The sequence below is a fragment of the Mesoplodon bidens genome, assembly GCF_964165515.1.
Source record: "Mesoplodon bidens genome assembly, chromosome: 16".
Classification (NCBI taxonomy): Eukaryota; Metazoa; Chordata; class Mammalia; order Artiodactyla; family Ziphiidae; genus Mesoplodon; species Mesoplodon bidens.
The window spans coordinates 14640151-14666654 of record NC_138173.1 but is presented as its reverse complement, the minus strand read 5'-3'; the positions used below and the strand labels follow the sequence as shown (position 1 = coordinate 14666654).

Here is a 26504-nt window from a genome sequence, read left to right as displayed (position 1 = left end):
TGGCTGGCTAGACTGTAGCTGTTTAATGACTGTGCCTTTGGAGATGTTGAACTCACAGACTAAAGGACCTGACCCTCAATTTTACTCCATGTTTATTCCCTCAAATTTCAGCCTTTCTTCTTCTCCATCCTTACATTTTACATCCAAACTTAACTTACAGGTGGAAAAGCAGCTTAGAGAAACAAAGTCCAAAGTTTAACCACCCTATAGAGACAATTCTGAAAACACAACCCTCTGATTCATTGGACTTTTCATTCCAATATTTCTCAATCCTTAGAATAAGCAAAGATCAACTGAGGAGTTTATTAGAAGTGCAGAATTTAGAGTCCCATGCACAGAGATTCTGATTCACTAGGTTTGAAATGGAGTCCATGAATATGAAGCACCCCAGTAGATTCAAATATCTGTAACTTGAGTTATTTAGTGACTTCAGATAGTAATCTGAGAGATTAAAAACAAACACACTCCTGACATGAGTTTTTGAAATTTGTGATGTAGACTTTTATTCTAGAATCAGAGTAGATAAAAAGTCTATTTAAGGGTTCTGTTTATCTTGTTTATAATAAAAGTGTTTAAAGCTTCCCATTGAATTATTCAAGACATCTTTTCCTAAATGGTGCTTTTATAAAGCTTACTTGTACTAAGTCTTATTTTAAAATGAAGCAATAAGAAATATGCACAACTACAAATACCCTAACATTATTTGGAAACCTTCCACCACGATAATTTTGTCTCAGGAGAAATCTGAAAATTCCAAAAAATTACCTACATATAATTTATAGAAAGCTGAGTCAAGAAACAGGTGTTACCATTGGAATGATGAATCTTGTCCTTTGCCTCACTCATAAATTTCTAATATATGAGCCTCTAGACTATAAATCAGATGCTGGGTTCACATAGACTTACATCATTTATTTTCTTTCACTGAGAAAATAAAGAGGTAGATGATCTATACATATCCTGCCAGCTGTTCCACAAAACTCATACATCGAATACAAGTATCAGAACCTCAGTGGCTCCATCTTACACTTGTTCTAGTACTTGAATGTTGGATGCCGCTCTTGGAAAGTATTTGCATCTCTGTACTATGAGTTTGGCTGCACTGCTAGCCAGCATTCCATTTCCTGATGGCTCCTATCACCACCTAATTATTTTTAAACACGGATTTTATTTCAAACAATTTACCATTGTCAAGGGTCACCTCCAAGTATGACATTACTGAAATCAAATATTTTTGGTTCTAGGTCTATGGTTAGGAGAGTTTAAGAATGACCTTCTTTAGAGTGACTGATAGACCATATGGCAAAATCTATGGCTAAGCTATAAATCCAATATTAACATTTTAAAAAAACTATACATAATTTTCATGACAATCATTCAGTCACAATTATTTTTCACTTTATTTGTTTCATATTTATAACTGTCCTGATAAACAAGTTAGAAAGTACCCAAGAAGCCTACACATTCATTCATCCATTAAATTTTCAGATATTTATTGAGGTCTTATTATGTAGCTAAATAAGATGAAGAAAACAGATTCCTTCCCTCAAAGAATTTGCACCCTAATAGAAGAGAAGATGATTACAACTTATCAACAAAATCTTGTGAAAGTATATGGCAGAAAGGCAATATGATTAGAGGATAAGGGTTGAAGAAAGTTCTGGGGGTTTTCAATCTCCTTTGCATTAGTAAGCTGTTTTCCAGACTTAATACTGATGGAGACATATGGATTTCAGAAAAAGTAAGTAAGTCTGAATTTGGACTTGGATTAAATATACTTCTGCTTGATTATTTTCTTGATTTTAGTTTTTAGTTCATTAAAAGTTATAGCACATTCATAGAATTAATACACTGCGCATCCTGTAAGGGTGTTGCTTACCTGGTCATGCCCACTTTGGGCACCTGGATGTTGAATCGGAGAGAGTACAGCTAGCCCAATTATATATATTGTCTTTATACAATACACACATGCGTGCACGCATGCACACACATATACACACACATTCGCTTGAAGGACTTATTTAATGCAAAATTTATGAAGACCTCAAAAGAATTTGATGAAACTTATTAAATCTAAACTCTAGAATGAGAGCTTATGTATGTTTAAATGTGTAGGGAGTAGGAGGTATAAATGTGCTTGCGTTTGTTTTCATAAAAGTTCCGGGCCACTAGTAATTCTTTCAGATTTAGGGGATGCTCTTCTTTGTATCCTATGCTGCTCCTTTTCTAGACTATTTTACTTAGGATCACTTGCATTAAAGATCTTCCAAACTACTCTATAGTACATGCTTGAAGCACAGTCTACTTTCTGAGTCTTCATCAGTTGTTTTCTATAGAAGGTGTTTCCCTCCATTAGAATCTGTACAATGTCACTATGTTATTCATTGCATTTAGAATGTGTCAGCTGAGTGACACTGGGGCTGTCTCCTCCTCTCACCTGAGCACTGCCTCTTAGGTCCCTCTCCTGGCTGTGCTCCCTCTGGCCACATAAGCCTGCAGTTTCGGAAGTGGGATAAGGATCTTTATAAATGCCTTTTAACCTGGAAAAGTAATTTCCTGGATCTCCCTGGGTACAGAATCATGATGCTACCTGTGTAATATATCAGGTATCTCTGATAACTAGAGCTCAGGGGAATAGTTAATTAATTGCTTCACTCCAATTATCATGAGTGCTACATTACTACTTACAATTTTTATTTGTCTCTGCAGGCTACCACTGGTAAAGAAAAAAAAGTAAGAATCTGATATCTTATTATTTTAAAAATTGATGTTTTTCCTCTATGGTCCAGACACTAACTTCTCATCTTCATGCTGAACCCAGCTGTCTGACAATGTCAATAACACCTGGAGAGCATGCACTGAGTCATGACAAATTATAGTAATTCATTCTTGTTATGATTATAATCCAATGACTTAAATCAGGAGCTGTATATTCTCTTTGTCTTAACTACTATTATAAAATTAATTTGTTTTGTGAATTTAGAACAGTTCTACATACATAAATTTATCCATATAACCGATAATGATAATTTCAAATATAACGAGCCAATCCTAACATACTTTGAAACTTTTTAATAATCACAAGTTATCACTGTATATATGATATGATATATGATATAAATATAGATTTATATGATATAAATCTACAGCATTAGTAGACGATTCACATTCCAAATGTATATTTTATGTTGGTCTTCAGGAATAATAATTCCTTCTTTTAACGTACTACACTGCTTTTCAGAAAGTTAAGTTTATGGGCCTCTGCACCACAATTAAGAGATCAGTGAATCAAGATGTTTAGACCGAAAATATAGCTTATCTTTACATGTTCTCCCTAAATAAGTCTGAATTTTTTGCAGACGTCGTTTGATACTAGGAAAGGCATATACCATCATCATGGATGTCCTTTGGTTAAAAGCAATTTGTCAATAAATAGCAGTGTCTACTCACGTTTCTCTTGTTCTGCTTCCACTCCTTCACTTTCTGTGTCACTTGGCAGGATCCATGGTTGATGAACCACCTGCAATTGCTTTAAAGAGTCATCCTGCCAAAGAAAAAGTTTATTTGGATTAAACTCTAGAATGGTACTGTGAATACCAATATGGGTGAACACTTCAGTTTCTATGAATTACATGTCAAAAAACCATAACAAGAATTTCCTCACAACAGAGAAGAATTTTAAGCTTAAATTCATTTTCATTTCATGGACATGCCAAAAACTCTGAACTCATTTTTTTTACATTCTCCTTTAAATAAGATTTAATGTCTTAATAAGAAGAAATATCTAGACTATGTTCCTTCCTGAATTAATATTTTTATGGAATTCTTAGCACTCATTCTTGGAAATATAACGATAAAATATTCAATATAAAATTGCACAAAATGTGCCTGTTTGCCATCAAGGTTCCAATTCCCTTAAATGAGATTAAAGATTAGTAGGATTTAGAGAACATTCTCAACTTTACCCTTCAGTATTACTTCATTGCCTCCTTCCTCATATTACTTCCTATTTTTATTAATATATTTCTCAAATACTTCCTTGCTGTTCCATGCCTCTGTCATTGCCCTAAAGCGGACTCTAATCATCTCCCACCCTGACTGTAGTTATAATCGTCTACAAAGTTTTCTAGGATTAAGATTCATACCCTCTCTAATTCTCTCCACCAGTTCCTTGCCAAGTAGAGCTTTTTAAAATGTCACATGATGTATTCATTACCTTGTTCATAAACCCTTGAGTAGTCTTCTCATTATTTCCAGCACAAAATCTCAACTCAAGGCCCTCCATGAGCTATACTTGTCTAGCCTCTGATCTACCACCACTTTCATCTCCATCCCACCTCAACTGACACTTCCACTCCAGCTTAATTAACTGGTAGCACCTTAATTTTGTCACTCTCTCTAATCTACCTAGATGTTTTCATATGTTATACTTCCTGCCTAGAATGCAGTATATTTATCTGTCTCAGACATTAACACTCTTCCCAATGCTCAGGTATCATCTCTGTTGCCTTCCCTGATGCTCCAAGACAGATTTACTCTTTTGTGTGCCTATTGTATCAATATAACAAATACTGTATAGTAATTGTCCTTTCATATCTTCTGGCCTCAAAAAAATGAGGAAAGTCTTTTATGCCATGGATAACTTTTTTTACCTATTAATTTCCAGTATCCATTATAATGTCTGGGGAAAAATAGGTACTCACTAACAGGTACACAGTAAACATTTGTGTATGAGGAAGTAAGAAAGAGAAAAAAAGGAGAGGATGAAGGGTAGAAAGGAAGGAGGAAGGAAGGATGGGTCCCTTTGACAATAAAATATAAGTAACAATTTTAAATTTATTGAGTCATCACTCAATAAAATCTTTTCAAACATAACTTTGAAAATTAAAAACATAAAATCAATCCATTTACTCTTTTGACCTCTCAATTCATTCATCATCTTCCCCCTCTTTGAAAGAAAGATCTTTTCCTCCAAATTGAGATATTTTGCTTTATTTTGTTCAGAAAAATACTAACAAGATAAAAATAAAGGCTCACGATCCCGATCTCTAAGAAACATGATACACCAAACATTAAATGTCCACTTTGTTTAAAATAAGTGCTGTATAAGAGAAACAACATATCAGCTATCCCTTGACTGTGATGGTTACCTATGGATATGTTTAGTCCCAATCTAGAGTTTCAAAAAGGTAGAGTTTTCCAGGAGTTACAAAGGGGATTAAGGAGTTGAATAGGTGAAGCACAGGGGATCTTTTAGGGAAGTGATATATTCTGTGTGATGTAATAATGGTAAATACAAGACATTAAGCACTTGTCAAAACCTGTAGAACTTCACGCCACAGAGTAAACCTTAATGTATGCAAATGAAAAAATCAATTAGGAAGGTGGGATATCCCAGGATGGAAGGCAAAATACTAAAAAAAAGAATCTAAATGAATTACAGATGTAAAAGAACCTCACTGAAGTGGGTGGGGGAATAAGGTGCTGACCTAAGTAACTCTGAAAATGCATGGAGTCTGTAAGATCAGAAGCAAAAGCAAATGTACATAAGCACTGCATTATAGTGGATGAAGTTACGGGCTTATAGGTTAAAAATGCTGAATATATATGTGTGTGTGTGTGTGTGTGTGTGTATATATATATATATATATATATATATATATATATATATATATATATATATATTCTGGAATTGAGCAAAGTAAATGGATGGCAGATGTTGGAAGCCAAGTTTTTCACTCTTGGAGCAGGAGTTTACAGATAAGCAAGGATAGAATGTTCCATGTATAATTAGAGTTGGAGACATCAGTGTGAACTCATGTTTAGCTTACTATACATACAGATGGCTACACATATAAATATGTGTGTGTGTGTATATATATATATATATATATATATATATATATATATATATATATATATGGTTACTAATCACACATATATCTTGCTGCTATGGCAGCTTAGAGGATTTAGACACAATGACACCCCAATAGCAATGAAAACAACAACCACCCAGATCTTGGTTTCTAACACCCTTTTCAATGAAAGAATCAGGACTCTTGGACAAAGGACTGACTCTTAGGCCAAGGCAAGAAATATACAAGATAAGCCTGGAGCATCTTGTGCCAGAAAGCAAAAAAAGTGCTAACACACACACACACACAAAATGATGCGGTATATCAAAGGGCTAAAGGAGCCAACTAAAAAATCTCTCTGTGGCCAAAGCTAGAACAATTTAAGCAACGAAATAAAGTAGCATTGGGTTACTACCCAACATACAAAACAAATGTCTATCAATCCATTCTGATGAAAATAAATGATTGACTAAATCAACAAGTGGGTGAGAATAGACAAGTAGGCCATGCAGAAGGATTTCAAATAATTTATGTAGATATTTAAGGAAGCAGAAAAAAACTTCCCACATCTTTAGTGTGGGCTGTGTATAGTGACTTTCTCCCAAAGAGTACAATATGGAAAGAGAAAGCAAAAAGAGTAAATTTACAGTGGAGAAAACTGACAAATACTACCTGAAACCAGGTGATTAAGATCAACATCAACAGCAATAATTCCTATTGATAGTATGTAACCTTAATAGGATGGGATAAAAATGGAATTTTATCTCTATGGTATTCCTCCTCAAAACACATTATCCAAGTCCAACCATGAGAAAAATATTATACAAACCTCAATTGAGGGACAATCAACAAAATATGCGACCAGTACTCTTCAAACACAAGGAAATACATATAGTCATCAAACATACGGAAAGTCCGAGGAATGGTCACAACCCAGAATAGCCTAAGGAGATGTAAGTATGAAACATAATGTGACATTGTAAAGCAACTAAACTTCAATAAAAAATTAATTTAAAAAAAAGAAATGTAATGTGACATTTTAGGTGGCATCTTGGGACAACAAACTTGAATGAAGCATGGATTTAGTAACTAATAATGTATTAATATTCATTAATTGTGACAAATGTACCATACTAATGTAAAGCAATAATAATAGTTGAAACTACAGGGGAGGTATATAGGAACGATCTGTATTACCTTCACAATAATTCTGTAAATCTAAAACTGTTCTAACATAAAAAAGTTTATTTAAAAAATTGAAATAATAAAAAAAAATTAATGAGATTCATTAAAAACTCTTTTAGCATCAGCAGTTCTTGAAAATAGTCTGTTAATCGGATTAAAATTTAAATTCCTACCAAATGACAGATGGTCTTTGCAATGAAAAATCCTTGCCCCAGGGGTCAGGAATCACAGCTTTTTATCCCGGTTAATCTAGGGCATGTCAGTTCTCCTCTTGAGATAGAATGAAGCGGGTGAAGGTGCTGGATTAGATCATCTCTAGGACTTTACAATTAGTAAATTTCTATATCTAGATTCCTTTAGACTGTCAGTAGAATGTGAGAGGAACTAAATGAACTATTGTAGGAAAAGTCAGCAAACGTTAAAGATATTCCATCTTGGAATATACAATTTAGGTATAAATCAGTGTTTAGTTTTAGGATTTAACTTTTTTTTTTTCAAATTTATCAAGTATTGGATTTGGTCTTGTAGGGCTATACTACAGAAGCAGCAGAAACGTGAAAAATCTTAGCTTTAAAATTCCATAACAGTATAAAGAACAGCAGAAGTAAAATTTAAAAAATTTTCATGTAACAGAGAGGGATATCACATTCCTGCAGTTTTTCAAAAATAGAACATGGAGTCTCTGGTGTTTAAAGAAGAAATATGAAAAAATGATCTTTTTGGTTTTATAAAGTAAAATCGAATGGCAAAAGTTCTTTGTTTAAAACAGAAAAAAGTTTAAAGTGATTATGAAAAAAATGTTTTTAATTGAAAAAGTATTTTGATTATTTAGCTTTTTGGCCCAAATCCTAAAATCTGTTTTCATAAGAAAAGATATGACTAAGAAGTCAATGGTGTTACTTTTTCCCATAATAGTTCAGAATATTAAGTAATACTACTGACTGGTTTCTGGTCTTAATGGCTTTACTACTGAACAGGCAAGTTATTCTTTGTTTATTGCAATGATTCTTTGTTTATTGCAAATTATATAAAATACAAATGAAACATGAGCTCAGCAAAATATCTAGTTTGGGAAAAAATTTAAAATGTTGAGATGTTGGAATCAGAATCATAGAGATAGTACAAATATTGCTATTAATAGATCATTTGAATGTTTTACTTTGGTTTTCCCTTGAATACAGTTAGTAATATAATGCACCTGTTTGCTTCATCAATACCAGCAGGCAGTACTATGTATGTCCAAAGTTCAGCCCATCAGACTACTTGTAATTATTTTTGATGGGGTCAAGGAGCTAAAATCGTGAACATTTTTAAAAACAAGAGTTGACATGTTCCTCTTTGCCAACTTATTCAAAAATTTTTCTACAGGAATATTAAACTCTGTATGAGCACAGTGCAAACTGTTTCATATTCCCAAGAGCAAGTTCTTTGGATTGCTTTTAGAAGAAATGACATTCATCCTTTTTCTAAAACACTTTCCCCATAAGTACGTAAATGTCCAGGGACCAGGAGTGGTGGGAAATAGTGACATGTATCATATGGAAAACAGTCTCTAGCCCTGTATCAACATATCATTTTATCTGCTAACAGAGTAAGTGCTTTATAAACTTTAGCAGTATTGTTATTCCACATGGGTAGTTTATTTTTGGATTCTCTAAATGCAATCAATCAGTGATTTATGTCATGTGTGGCCATAGGTTATTCAGGTTATTTAGAGAAAAAAAAATGCTCCTTTGCTCAAACTTTCACCATTGGATAATTTAACTCTGAGGCAACTAAATATTTCTTTCCCTTTGGTTAAGAATGAAAACAACACACCAAACATCAGTTTCCATCTTTCAAAAAGGATTAATCACTTTCATTTCCCTTCTATAACCATGAGATCTATATACAGTAAGTATCCCTGAAGCATGTTGCAAATAAAGCGAAATAAAATTACAGCCCACTTTACATACATTTAATAGACTGCAATACTGACAAAGAATTAAGCCTATACTTCTGTTAAAATAAAGTTCTCCATATATAATTTACATTCTTAAATTAATAAAGTTTGGAAATAACTTTGTTAATGAAATGGCTAGTATTATCGGGCTGAACTCTGTAATTTTTTAGTGAATTATACTTCTATAGCTTATTTCTTTTGCATATCATCAAAGGGCAATTAAAACATAAGAACAGGGAAGTAATACATTTGAGAAAATATAAGTTGGAACGAATAGGATCTGGGAAAAGAAAAGAAAGGGAGCAATAACCAAGTTATCAGTACAAAAATATGGTAGATTGTGGAAAACATTACAAACTAAATACAAGCTGCTAAAAAATTTTACCTGACAAATTTGCTACATTACACTACACATTGGGATTGCCCTCTGATAAATTTTCACATATTGAGATATAGGAAAGTCATTCTGGCTTATACATGAGTTAACTTGAATTTTATGCTAACTAAAATAGCCTCTTTGTGGCCTATTAAACATACATTGTACATCTGCTTTAATTCTTAGAGAAAAGGATGCATTGACCAAAAGTAAAGAATGTCCATGTTAAAAATAAAGATTAAATGCGTCTCTTCCTGGGACGCCAATGCTGGTCCTCCTTTGACGATAAGACTCCCTTCCCAGGTGTCAAGGCCAAGCTGACTTGCTGTGTACTTGCTGGACTGTTCTTTTGTTTGAAACCTTGAAGAATATAACCCTGACTTGTTTAAGGTTCTTTGTTCTGACAAGATACAAAACTGTGCTGAAAACTCTGCTGCCCCCAAGCAGTTTCTCAGAGTCTTCTGGGCTAGTCCTCAGTTTGGCTCAAAGAAAACTCTTTTCTAGTCTTTCTTATTGATTGTTTATTGATTATTTTCATGACACCCTCTTCTTTCTTAAGTCATTCCATTTTGTGGTTTTTCTATACAAGGAAATTGTAGGATGAAGTTGTAAAAGACTTTGAAATTAGCAAAAGATTATTGGGTGTAGTCAATGAAAAATAAGTCATTTTTCTAGCAAGCCCTTTTGTTTATCTGATTTTTTTTTTTTTTTTTTTTTTTTTTTGCGGTACGCGGGCTTCTCACTGCTGTGGCCTCTCCCATTGCGGAGCACAGGCTCCGGACGCGCAGGCTCAGCGGCCATGGCTTATCGGCCCAGCCACTCTGCGGCATGTGGGATCCTCCTGGACCGGGGCACGAACCCGTGTCCCCTGCATCGGCAGGCGGACTCTCAACCACTGCGCCACCAGGGAAGCCCTGTTTATCTGATTTTATAAAGACTTCGAGTCTTTCACTGACTTTGAGCTATTTTACAACTTTGTAATTTATAGAAATGTATAGTAGTGCACATAATTCTTGTCCATATAAATGCAAATTGCATCTATTTTAATGTAATTGGTTATTAACCTATGGATATTGATCAGTTTGGCCATTTTTTACATCTGTTTATAACTTCATTTCAGCATTCTTTATTTGACTACACATGGGAGGGTTAGAATTCTCCTTTGAACTGTCTATAACATCTTACTGGTTTCCTCATTCATTAATGACTAAACAAACCTTGACATGTGTTCATTTTACATCTGTATGAAAGCCATCATGATAAGTTTTTAAAAAACTGCTATCCTTTAACAACACGTATGAATTCTTAATGAATATCGGTGACAAAATAGGGTTTCCCTGCTAAAACCCTTGTTTTCTAGTTTCCTAAGTGGAGTAAAACTATAATGTTGAATAATAGTTATTTCCACTTTCAACAAGTAAATCCCTGTGCGTGATAAAAAGCAAATGATCTCTTCTTTTTATAGGAGAATAATGTCATGCGCTCTCTTTCAAAAGTATAGTTGGAACTTCATTACACTAACAATCACAGAATATACCACAGGAGGAAAAGACAGGCCAAAACTGGCATGAAGAATGATTCTAAGATATTTTGTTACATAGAATTGATCCCCTTTCCAGTTCAGATGGTACAGCTGGCAAAATCAGCCTCAACAGATTTGCAAAGGCCTGCCTACTCAATGTGCTTCTTTTCCTGTCTGACACCCTCAGAGATTGTGAAGCTGCTGCTTGACACCTTGAGTTAGTTCACACTCCTCTGTGTGTTGCCTTGGCCTTCAGCTAACTTCCTGAAGTTGTGAGGAATGGCTCTAAACTGCTCTTGAAAAAGTTTTGAAAGTCATTAACTTGTCTTTAGCTCATTATAGTTCCTCAATCATTTAAATTGACAATACTTCCTTGTTGACTACATATGCAAATTAATACATTTCTCTATTAATTAGTGGATTTTTAACCAGTATACTATGCTACTTCTCCAGTTATTCCTTTGGGAAATGTGATAGTTTAAATGGATTAGCTTCTCTATAAAATGTATACTAAGCTTTGCAAGTACTTGATTTTGATAAGCTGTTTTCAATTATATATATTTTTTGAGTGAATATTAATATTATAATTCTAACAGCTAAAATTTTTGCGATGTGAAATTTTTATTCCTATCTTGAGTTAGCAAGTGCCTTACATGTAAAGAACACGTAATTTTAAAAAATTTGTTAGAACCATTTTGAGGATTAACAGAAATAAACTATTATAAAATATCTCATTTTTATTTGGTCAAAAATACAAATCCTATCTGAAAAAAATAATACATTAAATATATAGAAAAAATAAATAGAAATTTCATTTTAGCTTTACTTTTTGAGGAGACCATATCATCTCCTTAGTTTTGACTTAGGTCTAAACAGAATTGCCTAACATCATGTGGTTATGATTCTGTCTAATTATAAGACTAAATTAAAAAAAAAACAGGGACTTTGATGTGCAAAGAGCTGTTCAAACTTTAGCAAGAAATGTTAAATATAATAAAAATGTAAACTCTATGGTTTATGTGAGTTTTCGTGTGTACTAAATAAAAGCAAATGTTTGCTAGATCACTTTTAACTTTTAACTTCAATGCATCTAACATTTATAAATACTGTTCCCCATTGTTTGCTGACTCTATTAACAAGAAAAAAGAGGGCAAAAGTGAAATAAGAGTATAAGTGAGAAAAAATAAAACTATCCTTTTATGGTTCACATTCTTAACATATTTGGACTGCCAGCGGAGAAGAGTTAGAACACATATTTCCTAAAGACCAAATGCATTAATGTCTGCAAAAAGAAACCAACTGTCGATAAACTAATAGTTCATTAATTAAGATCATGCTTAGTTTTTTTGTAAAGGATGATTGTTTACTGCTTTTAAAAAGAGCTAAAATCTAAATATCAATCAATATTAGAAAAAAAAAATACTATGTGATACTGAACCCCTAGAAAGGAAAGGCTTACCTTGGGCAGCTCACACATAGTCATAAATTCAAACTGAAAGTCAGTAATGAATCTCAGAAGCTAGAGAGATTACATACCCCAATCAACCAAAAATATTATTTTTGAGAGTAAATGAATAAATAAAACTCATAAATTTATTAATAAGAATTTCCCTTTTACCCATGTTATATTTATAAAATTGGGGATTTTCCATGAAGAATGCAGTTACTTTCTAGAAATAGCACTGGAAAGAACACTTCAGGGTAGAGCTTCTCAGACTTTAGGGTGTTTATGAATAACACAGGGATTTTGTTAGAAATGCAAATTTTGATTCTTTGGATCTGGTGTGAGTGCTGAGGTTTGGCATTTCTTACAAGCCCCCATTTCTTACCTAGTCAGAGGACCACACTGAGGAGGGATGCCCTGCCAGCACGTCTAGTGAAAAGGCACAAATGCCCAACCTTGTCACATTAAGTATTTACAATTGCTTACAACATGCACGTTTAGATTGCACATGTATAATGATGGAGAAAATAAGGATCTTTTCCTTGGATAAGAATCCAAATTAGAATGACTCATTTTTAAAGTTCTATCACGTATGCAGCCCATACCCTGTACCAGCACCTCTTCTTCCAAAGTACTAGACCCATACAGGACACACGACAAAAGGCATTAGGTACCCCTTTTGTGGAGGTGACCTACCACCTCTAGTCCCTAATGAGGAATGCTAGCCAAGGGCTTGGGCAACTACAGAATCCTAAAGGGAGGTTCTATTGGTGTACATATTGAAAATAGTATCTTTCTCTCCTTGGGCAACATTAATTTCTTGACTGTATTTTTCTCAATTTCTGCATCAAATCCATTACATTGAAATTTAAAATTGGTGCAGCAACCCTCCAATTTTTTGCCCCATATATTTTGATTTTCTAATCTGAACTGAGACCATCTACATAGTTATTTCCTTTCTTTCCTTTTGTTACCCTTTCTCCATTGTGCTTTTGGTAAAACTTCAACCATCTCCAAACAAGCCTGCAAACCAGAGATTTGAGACTTAAAGGGGTGCTACGCACTCTGATTTTCCTCTCCAAGTGATATTTGAAAGCAAGCGTGAGTTTAAGTATGGGTACAGTGTTTTGAATAAATGTATGGACTACCTACTACATTCAGTAGGCCACTCAAAATGGTCTTTTAATGGATTCATGCATGAAAGAATAAAATATTTAGAGAAACAGATTCTGTCTTGCTGAGAAGCAATAGTGAAACCAAATATTTGCTACTTCTATGATATCACCGTCAAACTGTTTTCCAGTTTCCTTCACCTGAAACAGATTCAGATGGCTAATTCAGTGACCATTATGGTTTGGCTTCAGACCAAGTTTTATGGAGTCTGTCCACTGGCTTATCTGAGAGTTCCCAAATACAGTTTGCAGACAGCCCAAAGACACATCCTGAGACACAGAGAACCCTTGGATATCTCCAAAATAAAACCAGGAGTCTAAATGGTTTTGCAACAAAAATCTGCCAGACATTTTTATTGTCAAGATAGCACTTTGCTTAATGGCTTGTGCGAATAACATCCTTGATGAGCATGTATCACATGAATGAATGCCAATTTGGTACAGATTATTCTCTCCATAAGAGCAATGATCATATCTTATTTTGTGCATGGCCAATATAAAACATGTGTTTCTCATTTACTAGGATAGCAACAAATGTTTGTGAGTGAAAATCTATGATAGCCTTAGGTTTATACAGTTTTACCTTCATTTTCAAGATAAATTCATATTTATAGGCTCCCCCGACCAAGGAGGAACAAAACACCATTCTGATAACATATTATTTACTGTCTTGTTTTTGTGGGCATGACTGGAAACACTACAGACAGATGGAGAAAGCCCAAGTGAGTGTCTCACCCTATATGATAGACTGATTTCAGACCATGTTATAAGACTACCTTAAAACTCACTTCTTCCATGTAGTTTTTCAATGACTGTCCTCCACTGGAGGCTTCTCCCTAGAGGCAAAGAGGAAGAGAGGTGGAAAAAGTCAAGAGAAGGAGAGAGAAAATAAGAAAGAAGCTGAGTCATGAAGAGCAGTGAAACCTGGGAGCAACACCAAATCTTCACTATCCTCCACCATCTCCGTTCGTACTTATGGGATTATCAGTTTGGCAAATTCTCACTCTGAAGGAGATAATAATTGTTTCAAGGCAACAATATATCTTTTAGGTGAATTTTAGGTCACATAAACAAATAACCACCTGGTGGAGCTAGGTGGACAGAATGCTAAATGTGTAGTATAAGATTTTCTGTTATTAACTTTATAAATATGCACCTAAAATTAGATTAAGAAAACAGTCACTAATTCTGTATTTGATAAATCTGTGTGAAGACCTAGCACAGGGACTTAAAAGTACTTATGGAAAAGAGTACAGCTCATTAGCCTGCCCTTTTCCGAATGTTTATATCCAGTCTTCCTCTCCTTACTTGTGTGTTATTAGTAAGTTCTCCGTTATTTGTGCCTTTTACCAGCATTTCATTGAACACTAGTAATCACTGAGATTTTAAATCACTGAAATTTAAAACATCAAATTAAACAGATATCGCAAACTCATCTAAACATTGGTGGTCAAAATTGTCAAACAACTTGTCAGTCTGGAAAGGTTATATATATATATAAGCAAAGTGATTCAGTTAGAAAAAGATATATTTTTATACTTAATGGCCAGAAACGTTTGGAAATAAATTCTGAGATACGAAATGATAAATTCTAGGACACCATATGTATTTAAAAGATAACTAAATAAGTGTGAATAAAGCTTACATTTGTTTCTATAACTTTTCAAAGACCCTCCTTTTTAACTTTTCAAGGCTCTCATAGACATGATCTTATTTGATTGGTTTTTTACTACAATTTGAGGGTAAGGCATCCTCAGGTCAATTCGATCCATAAAGAAATTGAAGGCAGAGCTGCTGATTAAAGAGCTTAAAGCCCAGGAGCCAAAAAAGGCATTGCTGGGACTGGATTCAACCCTGACACTCTTCTACCTTGCTGAAATGAAAATTCTAAAACAAAAAATTAAATTTACTTTAGTTTTTTTTAAAAAATTGTGATGTATACTCCAAAGCACTTTCAGAGGGTTAAAAAAAAAAAAAAACATGCTTTTTCTTCAAAACAAAAATTAAGCTAGGAAAAAAGTTCTGTGATTCCTTAGGAATCACAGATGTGGTCATATTTTTTCACAAATCATGGTTTCCACTAGCAAAAAATTAATATGCTCTAGTTTAAATGTTTCCAAATGCTTCCAATCTTGTGGGATTTTTTCAATGGATAAGATAGTGAAAGAGATAGGATAGTTATATTTACTTAAACTGAAACATAAACTATTAGAAAATATCAAATCCATATAAATCCTCCAAACTGTGAGGAATTTAACTCAAAGCATGCAGAGAGGGCTGGGAACTTACTTCAAATAAACTGCTTTTTATAGTTGAACTAACTACGCTATCACCCCTCATTTGGACAACTGGTCCAGAAAGAATGCTGTGGGTTCTTCCAATTTGGCTCTTCTGTGTGACAGAACTAGTCCATTTGTGCCAATAATCCCCTTTGCCTGGGCTGCTAGGGGCAAGAGAATGAGTGGCAAACCGCTTGGAGTAACAGATCTGCTTTCTGGAAGGGCCAGCATCTGAGGGCCAGCAGTGAGATGCTGCAGACTAGTCCCTGGGTGCTCACTGAAGACACCTATTCCTTTCCTTCGCTCTGGAGTGCAGTGGTTTTCCCAAAATGTCTGGATACTTGTAGTCTTATGCCAAGACCCGGTGATGACTGAGGGTTTTCTTGATGACCAGATATAACTAAAGCACTGTGTGTACTACAGGGCTTCTCGACAGGCTTTCTTTTTCCCACAGTGCCAGGTCCTTTTCAATATCTACACCATAGAAAAGGAGCAACCTACACAACACTATTTGTTTCCAAGGCCACACAGCTCGGAGTCTGGCTGTGACCACCTTTCATAAATCACTGACATGGGTGGCACTGATGAATGAGGAACACAAAGTAAACGACTCCAGGAGGAAAATGCAGAGGAAATGGACCTTTTGCAGAGAGGATTACCAATGTGGCACAGAGCCAAGTGAACAAAGAAAAGAACCAGACATCAGGATCTCTGAGCCTTGGGGTCAGAAGAGATGGCCCCTGACAAGAGGCTTGATTCAACATGGCTGCCCCAGGTTCCCCATTTCTAACATGGCACTGCTGAAATGCTGATTTTCCCTCCTTCCCCCACTGGTGGTGCTAATGAAATAAAATCCATTCCAAAGCACAAAGCTATCAACTTCAGTCATCCTTTTCTTAGCTTTACAGAATTGGCATTTTAAATATCAAGTCATTCTAACAATATAATAGTTTGTTAATCACCTGGAAATGAATCAAAAATGCCCAAATGCAATTTCCCTTGAAAAACAGAGAAGAAAAGGGATAGAAGGGTGGCAGACAGGGGCGTGTGAAGGAGGGAAAGGGCAGAATACATGGAAACTATTCCTTAAAAAAAAAAAAAAAAAAAAAAAGGAAGAAAAGGAATTTCCTGAAATGTGGTTCCACTTATCATGAATCTTAATATAACCAACGGTTGAGATAAAAATGTTTTGAATGTGAATTATAAAATATAAACTCAGAGAAAGAAAGAAAGAAAAGAGGCTGATATGATTACTGCCTAACATATGATGTGGAATCACAACTGTCCGAGACGAAGGTTATCGTCGCTCCCCTAGTTCTTTTCCAGTTAAGGAAACATTCTCAGTGAGATGGCATATTCTAGAGACTGAGCTAGGACTAGACCCACACTTTCCTGAATCCATCACCATTTTCCACCATACCAGGCTGCTCTTGTTTCAACCAATATTTCCTGTTCACCTCTTACTAATCTTTAGACAAAATGCGTACAGACTTGCACTTGCATATAGGGTACATTTATTCTCTAACATTTTATGTCTAAGACCTCTGGTATTCATTTCCTTCAAAGGAAGTTCCATGAGAACCCTACTTCCACCAGAATGTTCTTTCTTCCCACCTTTTTTTTCAAATGAAACTAAACAATAACCTTGATACAGACAACACTCTCTTAAGAAGTACCTGTGGTACTTAGAACCCACAGAAGAATGGAAGCTCCATATGAATGGCCAGGGCATTTCTGAACCTAAGGGACCCATAACACTTCACCCCCTTATTTATTCCACAAGTATTTATTAAGCACCTATTGTGTGCCACATAATTAACTAGGCTTGGGGACAAAGAGGTGAATAAGAACTGATCCCTACCATAAAAAGTTTACCTTGAGAAAACAGATCTACAACTTATTAGAATACAGAGCAAAAGTTAATTGACACAGGTAAGCCCAAGGTGCCACAGGAAAAAATACGAGGAAAAGGCACCTACTCTTTCATTTATTTAACAGGCATGTTTTGAGAAATTCTATGTGCTGGGAACTGTTATAGGCATTGGATACAGATGATGAAGGAGTCAAAGTAGAAGGATTAAAACCTGCAGAAATTATTTTTAAGTTTAGGCCTAAAGACAGTCAATTAGCCAGATGAAGGAGCTGAATAAGGAGGAGAACTCATACCAGGCAGAAGGAAAATTCTGTGCAAGGGTCCAGACCCAACAGAGCAAATATATGAAACCACAAGTATTACTATGAAAACCACCAATATACTATGCACTGAAATGTGTATTGCATTTTGAGATATAGAGATATTAACATCGTGCCATTTCCTAATTTTATACTATAATTTCCTGTAATACAGCAGCTAATATAATGGTTACACGTTTTGGGGTTTTTTTGCCATGCCATGAGGCTTGCGGGATCAAACCCAGGCCCCCTTAAGTAGAAGCGCAGAGTCCTAACCACTGGACCACCAGGGAATTCCTTGTTGTATTTTCTTTTTTCTATTATTTTTAATTTATTTATTTATATACATCTGTATTGGAGTAAAATTGCTTCACAATGCTGTATTAATTTCTGTTGTACAACAAAGTGAATCAGCCGTATACATACACATATCCCCATATCCCAAAGAGAAAAACAAATACTGTTGTGTTTTCTAAGTGCATTATTACACAGGGTTACTGAATTTGAGACAGATGACAGATAGATTGAAGTTCAGCTTTCCAAACTCCAGCAAACTTTATAGGTGGCAACTACTACTGATGTCCAAGAGAATAAGCAGTGATCTATTTCCAATTAGTAAAAAACTGGGTGCAATAGTTTAGAAAATCAAAATTGTTTTGGAAAGTTCAGAAGTCTTTTAGATCATTGATGTAGTCAATAAATTAATAGTTACACTTGAGTTTTCACACTTACATATATAAACAGATGCTGTTTCTAATTGGCCCCAAAGTCTTTTCATACTGTTGAAATTTTTTTTTCTGAAACTTTGCTCACAATCTCATGAACAATTAGAGCACCAGTGCAGACCATCTTTCTCTGAAAATGACACCTTTATCCAGTAGAGAGAACACTTGACTGCTTTAGCATTGCTAAGGGCTAAAAGACAGTAGCATTTTAAGAGATGTTATGATCTTACTCTACCTTTAAGTTCCACAGCTGCTGTAGGTTACATCTGTACCAGTAATCAGCAACCTAAGGTGTGATCAGAAGCCAAATTTGCCCTCTCAAAAGGGACAAATAACACTCAATCCCTATGCACATAACCAGCTTTTAAATTAAAATGAGAACAATCTACATTTTTCTTCCAATGTTTTCATGTTAAGCTAAATAGTTCCTTTAGTGATAATGCCCTTGCCTTAGAGACTTAACTTAAAACAATTAAAAAAGGCAGGAGCAATTATGGAACTAATGACTATTACTAATAATGTCAAATCTTAAGGCATTTTAGCGTTCCTTGTTATTTTCTGAAAAGTGGCTGTTCAGTTGCCAAAAAAAAAAAAAAAGCATTTTATTCTTTTCTTTTCTTCCCACGTATATAATATGGGAGTGCAATGCCAGTAATGACAGGCTCCCTATTTAGGAGAGTGGTAGTTTTTATGAATGGATATTGAATAGGAGAAGGGACAAGATGAGAGGGTAGAGCTGTAGGATGGATGGCTAGTGTTAATCATTTTTAATTGCAATGACATAAAATAGACTGAGATATATATTATTGGTTAATTGACTTTTAAAAAATCCATATGACCTTGAACTATTCACTGTACCAATAACAGCAAATTGTCAGCCATAAGATCTTGGAAAGTCACAATGTGTCTTCTGAAGGTGGGTTTCCTCATATATAAGGTTGTTTCAGAACCACAGTGCTGTTTCACGTTGGATAGTGAATGTGAAAGAGTTCTGAAAGCTTCAGAGTTATACAACTGTAAAGTGCAGGATTATTATTCTGTAAATGTGTATATCTTCATTGATCCACTCACCTGTGAGTTTTCCTGTCTTCTCCCCTGGCCCCATCACTCAAATCTTCACATGGTCCTTTGACTGTATGCGTATCTTTACCAAAACACATATCACACCCTATTACAACCACTGGCTACTTTCTCTGTCTTTCCCGTTTAACTCTAAGTTGTTGAAGGGCAAAAATTGTTTTTATTCAATTTTGCTTCCCAAGTCCTTGTACAGGGCTGGGCAATATAGATGAAAACTAAATATTTGAAGAATGAATGAGCAAACAAACAATTTGTAGGTCTTAGCTGGCTCTGGATCTACACAGAGACTATAAAATCATAAAGCTTATAAATAATGAGATAAAAGAGAGAACTCACTTTTAAAATTAGCAAGTAGATAGTATTATTGAATGTGCAATAAAGACACTGAAGAAATTGCTGATTACTTAGGATTTGTAAGTAGCTATTGAATAGAACTTTCACCTTGAAATATGAAAACTATGTATTCGTAAGTATATTTTTACTATTTTGTTAAACCAGTGTTATGGATAATTATTTTCATAATACTGAAAATATATAAAATTGGCCTTTAAAAAATCTAATGAGAGGGGCTTCCCTGGTGGTGCAGTGGTTGAGAGTCCGCCTGCCAGTGCAGGGGACTCGGGTTCGAGCCCTGGTCCGGGAAGATCCCACATGCTGCAGAGCAACTAGGCCCGTGAGTCACAACTACTGAGCCTGCGCGTCTGAAGCCTGTGCTCCGCAACAAGAGAGGCCGCAATAGTGAGAGGCCCGCGCACCGCGATGAAGAGTGGCCCCCGCTTGCCGCAACTAGAGAAAGCCCTCGCACAGAAACGAAGACCCAACACAGCCAAAAAAAATAAAGAAATAAAAATAAAAATAAAATAAAATGAGATACAGAGTTTAGGAAAGAGAAGTTTTTTTTTGAAAAAACTTTCAGAAATAAAGACTAAAATAGGACAGACAAAAGAATAAACAAACACAACAGATAATGTCATAAAAGAACTAGAAGGTGAATAAGAGAAAATTTTAAAATCAAAAAGAAATTCAGAAAGATATTTTTTAAAGGATTTTAGGGAAAGTGATAAATATTGAAGAGAAGCAGAGAAGACAAAATACACAGAAAATAGGAGACCTTAAGGCAGAAAACAAAAGAAAGGGAACAGAATTGACGCAAAAAGTTATAATTCAAGAAAATTTCCCTGAAATAATAATAAAAGAAATTACATATTGCACTGCATACCTGGCAATAGTGAGCCAGACTGATATACTCTAGTAAATTCATTGTATTTTAAAGAAAAAATGTCCTTTGGGCATCTAGAAAAACATATTGCATGATTTATACAGGGAAAGTATTTAGATTATCATTAGACTTTAACAGCAGTGATTTAGTACAGTAGAAAAATGAAGTAATATACTTAAAATACTGAAGGAAAGAAGATGTGAGCCCAGTAATCTAATGGAGAATGAACTTCAGAAAACTAAAATGCCGAGATCTAAGAACAGATGGCGAACATTAACTATAGAGTTACCTGTCCTAAGACCACATGACAGTTGAAAAGCAGAGAATATGTTATGCATTGGCTATATACTCTGACAATGTGGATTTGGTACAACTATTAACAAGTTGGATGAGATTAGAGAAAGCAAATGCATTTTTTCAGTATTGGTATTGGTAGATGGATTGATATTTTTATCCTGAGACCCCTGTATAGAATATGGAATAAGACAAATGAGTTATTATGGAACATTTTAATTACAACATTGCCTTTATCATTGAGAATCAGAATTCTTGGTATGGAAAAAAGGAGATAAAGATATAAGAAAATGGGTTAAATTTAAGTCTTGGTATTCTCTAATTTGAATTGAAAGTATCAATGTGAACTAACTGTCCACCCAAAGGGGCTGGAAATAATGATCAATCCAGTATCCAGTAGTAATGAGTATCACTGGTGTCCAAACTGTGGTCTTGAAAGACCATTTCTCACTAAAAGAAACTAGGGCTTTTCAAAAAAAAAAAAAAAAAAGGACTGACTCCATATTTGGGACAGGATACACACAACATTAGCTTGGAGCATCTTGAACTACCCAAGAGCAATCAGGCTATCAGAGACTACCAGGGGCATGACGGAATGATCCATAAACAAACGTGGAGAAGTCCTCATGCCAAAGATGGAACCGTTTGAGCTTTAGCAATGACAATAATTGCCATGCCTTGAAACTTACCAAATAAGTTTAAAGAAAGTATTGTTTATCTTCAGAAGATATTAGGTATCCTATTCATCATCTTGAAAACTAGCAAGTAAAGGAGAGAAATCAAGCACATATCCTGCCTTTCTTAAGAGAACTGTATTACTGGCCAATCACATAGTAACTGAGAGAAAGGGTCTCTCAGCAAAAGTATTCCAACACATAAATACAAAAGAAATGATGAAATTAAAATATCACCACTTTTCAACTACCAATGTATACATAAATATTGGCATTGAGCATCTATGGCTGCTAAGATGACAGCATGGGAAACGACCATATATTAAGTGTCTCCTAGAGTCATGCCAAAGCGGAGCTTTATCCAGTTTCTGGATACATTTCAGGAAAAAACAGAGAACTGAAGGACATGTTGAACCAAGAATATGAAGTTAGCAAAATTCTGACTGCAGAAAACTTGGCAGGTCAAATGGCCAGGTTTCTTTAACAGATAAATTGTAAGAAAATGCAAGAAATGGAGTTTAAAAGAAAATGCAAGAAGTGGAGTTTAAAAGAGACTTAAACACATATCTGATTTTTGAAAGTTGGCAAGGTTAACAATAGTGTCAAGAGATGCATATTTAGGTGATAAAGCTATTTTTAAAGTGCAAGTTGATTATTATAAAAGAATAATTTTTATTTGTGGGGAGAGGCAGAGGTTGTGATTGGGAAAGGGCATACTGAAAGGCCATCTCCAGTGTCTGGCAAAGTTTTATTTCTTGACCTGAGTAATACTCTCATTATAAAAGTAAGCCATACATTTCATTTGGGTGATTTTCTATATTTGTGTTTTGTAATAAAAAGACATTTAAAAATAAACAGATAGCCATTTCTAATATTAAACTGTAGTGTTACAGGCATAACTGTAAGGTCCAAATGAAACTCTTAAAAAATTAGAGTGAAATGTTATAATGCTCTATTTATTGTTGGCTATATCTACACGGTCACATATCAATCCCCCCTTGATCTAAATCTTTTGGTCTCTGTAAAGAGGTAATTATTGGTTATATATCTAGAAAAGTAGTTAAAGGACACTCTTACCATTCTGATTCAATCTTAAGCTGATCTAATTATAACAGTGACCTAATAAAAATCAGTTGGCAATTTTGATTTTTACCATTTGAAATAATTAAGCCTTTAAATTCTGTTCCATTAAGCTTTTTAAAAAATCAATAGATGTCACCTGAGAATCTGTAAAGTACCTGTATAAATTCTCTGAGGTCAGTGAAAAATGAATGTCAGCCTCATAATTTAAACTAAACATACAATGTATTCTTTTAAAATTAAATTAACCTGTGTCTTTGCCAAATGCCTAAATGGCTAAGGTGACCAACTTCCTGCACTGTGACTCACAGTTGGGAAAACCGATGGGAGCCTGCAAGAAAACCGATACCCAAGGCTCATGAAATACCAAGACTTTTATGTCTCTCTTGTTCTCCATCCACGTTTCCTTAATTAAAAAAAAAAAGATCAGTGCTTCAGATAAGTAACAATCCTCGGCATTTCTCTACATTGAGGGAAACATGTTTCTTTAACAGATGCATGGACACAAATAATTTTGTGCTGGTTTCTTTTAACATATGTCTCTGATTTTTTAATTCAACAACAAAAAAGACCAGTTTCACATTTCAGACACCTCTGCATTTTTTAATACACATTAAAGGGCTACAGAATAATTTAAACTTTGTAAGAAAAAGTCTTTTTCGCTGACTTGTAAATCAATGCAGGAAGTAATAATGCAGAAGTACATTTAAAAGTGTATTTTTAATCCTTAACACATTTATTTGAAAAGGGCTAATTTAAAAAAAAATTTAATTGATTCTTTAAGTGGTCCAAAGAGAATGACATCCGCAGCATTACATGAGTATTACTTAGTTCAAACCAAATAAATGAAACGCATGAGTTTACATTATCTAGCCTGTCAAAAACTTGGCAGCTCATGTCATAAACAGTGTCACTAGGAGAGTTGTGACAGGCTTGGGGGAAATGTGTAGAATCATAATCAATTTTCCAAGAAAAAGAGGTGACCTCTAACTAAATAAGGAGTGACTTGGAGGGGAAGATAAAGGGGGTTGTTAACTCATTCAAAGTAGCACAATACTAATTCTGAAGGTTTACCTATAGTCTCTAGGATAATTTGAAAAGGCAATTCGCACGAGTGTGTCCCAACTCACCACCTGTGTTGAATGTACTACAGTTATTTCTTCTGCTTAATATGGACTTAGTGTGGGCTGGTCACTGGACTAAGACTTGGCCTCGATTCCATGTATTGTCAGGAAGTGGCAAAAGGTGGCGACATCCTAAAGAGGCAGGAGTGCAGGTTTTGGAGTCAAGCAAATAAGGGTTCATAACTCCGTTCTGCCATTTATGTTCATGTGCACTGGGCAAGTTACACAACTTTCCTGGGTCCCAATTTCTGCATCTGTAAATGGTGATAACAGCCTGGGCGCCTCATGGGTTATTGTGAGGCTTAAATGAAATAATGTCTGTAAAGCATAGAACACAAGAATAGAACCCTGGCTGTCATCATTATTAATAAGGATAATAAGTATTAGTACTAGTTTTAGGAGGTTTTTAGTAAATGGAAGACAGAGAAAACCAACCTTATACTATTTAAGGTAGGAAAATTAGGAATATGCTTAATTCTTTAACAATATAGCTGAGAAGGGAACCTAACTATGAGGAAGTCAGATGCTACTTTTAATCTATTCCTGTTTTTGTGTCACTTTCATGAAAAGAATCTTGCACTTTCAATGACCGGTAATTATTGAAGGGCTTCATGTATCAATACATCTTCAGCAGTAAATTCAAGGGTAAATGGAAGGTTGACTGACGGTGAGATAAAAGGGACTTTAAAAAACCTTGGACATCAGAAGGAGAAAGAAGCAAGTAACACAAGTCAAGAGAAATGAATTGTTGAGAAAAGGGCGTGAGACAGCACCCGTAACACAACTTTGCTCCTGACCTCCCAATACTGCAGTCATACTGAAAAACTTCCAGGCCCTCCAACACTCCGTGGCTCTCTCTCTGTGTCTCTCCATCTCCTTCCCTCTCTTCCTCCTGTCCTTCCTTCCCTCCTCTGCCATCCTTTTGTGCAGCCCTTTGTGCCCTCTTCTTTTTTTTTTTTTTTTTTTTTTTGTGGTACGCAGGCCTCGCACTGCTGTGGCCTCTTCCGTTGCGGAGCACAGGCTCCGGACGCGCAGGCTCAGTGGCCATGGCTCATGGGCCCAGCCGCTCCGTGGCATATGGGATCTTCCCGGACCGGGGCACGAACCCGTGTCCCCTGCATTGGCAGGCGGACTCTCAACCACTGTGCCACCAGGGAAGCCCTGTGCCCTCTTCTTGATGCCACCTAGGAAGATTCTACTCGTGGCATGTCTAAGTTCAGTGCCACAGCTCCAGGAGGACTGCCCTGACCCGCGTGCTCGTGTTGCCCCCATCCCGCCTGCTGTGTGTTCCCATGACCCCCCTACAATTAGCGAGTTTGCCACACTGACTGCGTTGGCCTGAAGTAGTCTCTCTTACATTGTCAGCTCCACAGACCCACCGTTCACATTTGCAGGGCCTGAAGCAAGAGGTCAAACAGGTCCACGCTGCCAACAAACTATTTCATACATTATATTCTGACTTTCAATCAGGCTTGGCAAGCCAGCTTCAAATTCAGAATTCTTGTATTCCTTCAAGTTCTGCACCTTAACTTGGCAAAATAGGGAGAGCGGGAAGGCAGCACTGACCCCAGTCCTATACCCTTTGGCCCCTCTTCTCCCTGTTTGACCCACTGCATCACACAGGTCTTTGTGAGCACATGTGAGGCTACCCCTGCCTGCATCTCCAAGCTTGTTTACACCCTCCCCAAATGTCTGTCTCTCGTCCACTCCTCAGGCCTAGAACTAAGCTCTCGGGAAGGATTAACTAGGGAAAGGGGACCATGCAGGTCCAGGAAGTGGGTTTGGGATAATTTGGGCAGCAGATTCCAGGATCCTGGTAATTAGCACATGGTCAGACTCCAGGTGGACATGTTACCTTGACCCCATAAGCTCCTTACCCCATGCAGAGGGGCACAGCCCTGGGCTTGTCTAAGACAGCACTGAGACTGTCTGACAGTAAACACACCTAATTCTTTACTGTCTATAATATTTAGTGCAGGGTTTGGCATCTAAAAATCACTCCCAAATATTTATAGAATGAATAAGCATTATTACAAAAGGCATACATTTCTCCCCCCCCCCTTTTTTTTTTTTGCGGTACGCAGGCCTCTCATTGCTGTGGCCTCTCCTGTTGTGGAGCACAGGCTCCGGACGCCCAGGCTCAGCGGCCATGGCTCATGGGCCTAGCCGCTCCGCGGCATGTGGGATCTTCCCAGACCGGGGCACGAACCCGCGTCCCCCGCATCGGCAGGCGGACTCTCAACCATTGCGTCACCAGGGAAGTCCCAAAGGCATACATTTCTAATTCAAAGTGCTAAATAATCAAAAGATAGTAGAAGATGTGGTAAGAAGTATAGACAGACAAAGACTTTGGGTAAAAGT

At 35.9% G+C, this 26504-nt stretch overlaps 1 protein-coding gene across 1 annotated transcript in view; it reads right to left on the bottom strand.

Annotated features, from left to right (window-relative positions):
* LOC308630061 (uncharacterized protein C8orf34 homolog) overlaps positions 1-26504 on the bottom strand; it is a gene marked incomplete at both ends in the record, with an annotated part of 332109 nt that overhangs the window by 20690 nt on the left and 284915 nt on the right. Inside the window, 2 exon segments of the mRNA XM_081258441.1 lie at positions 3451-3544; positions 14285-14332. Of these exon segments, the coding sequence (XP_081114567.1) occupies positions 3451-3544; positions 14285-14332 (142 nt within the window).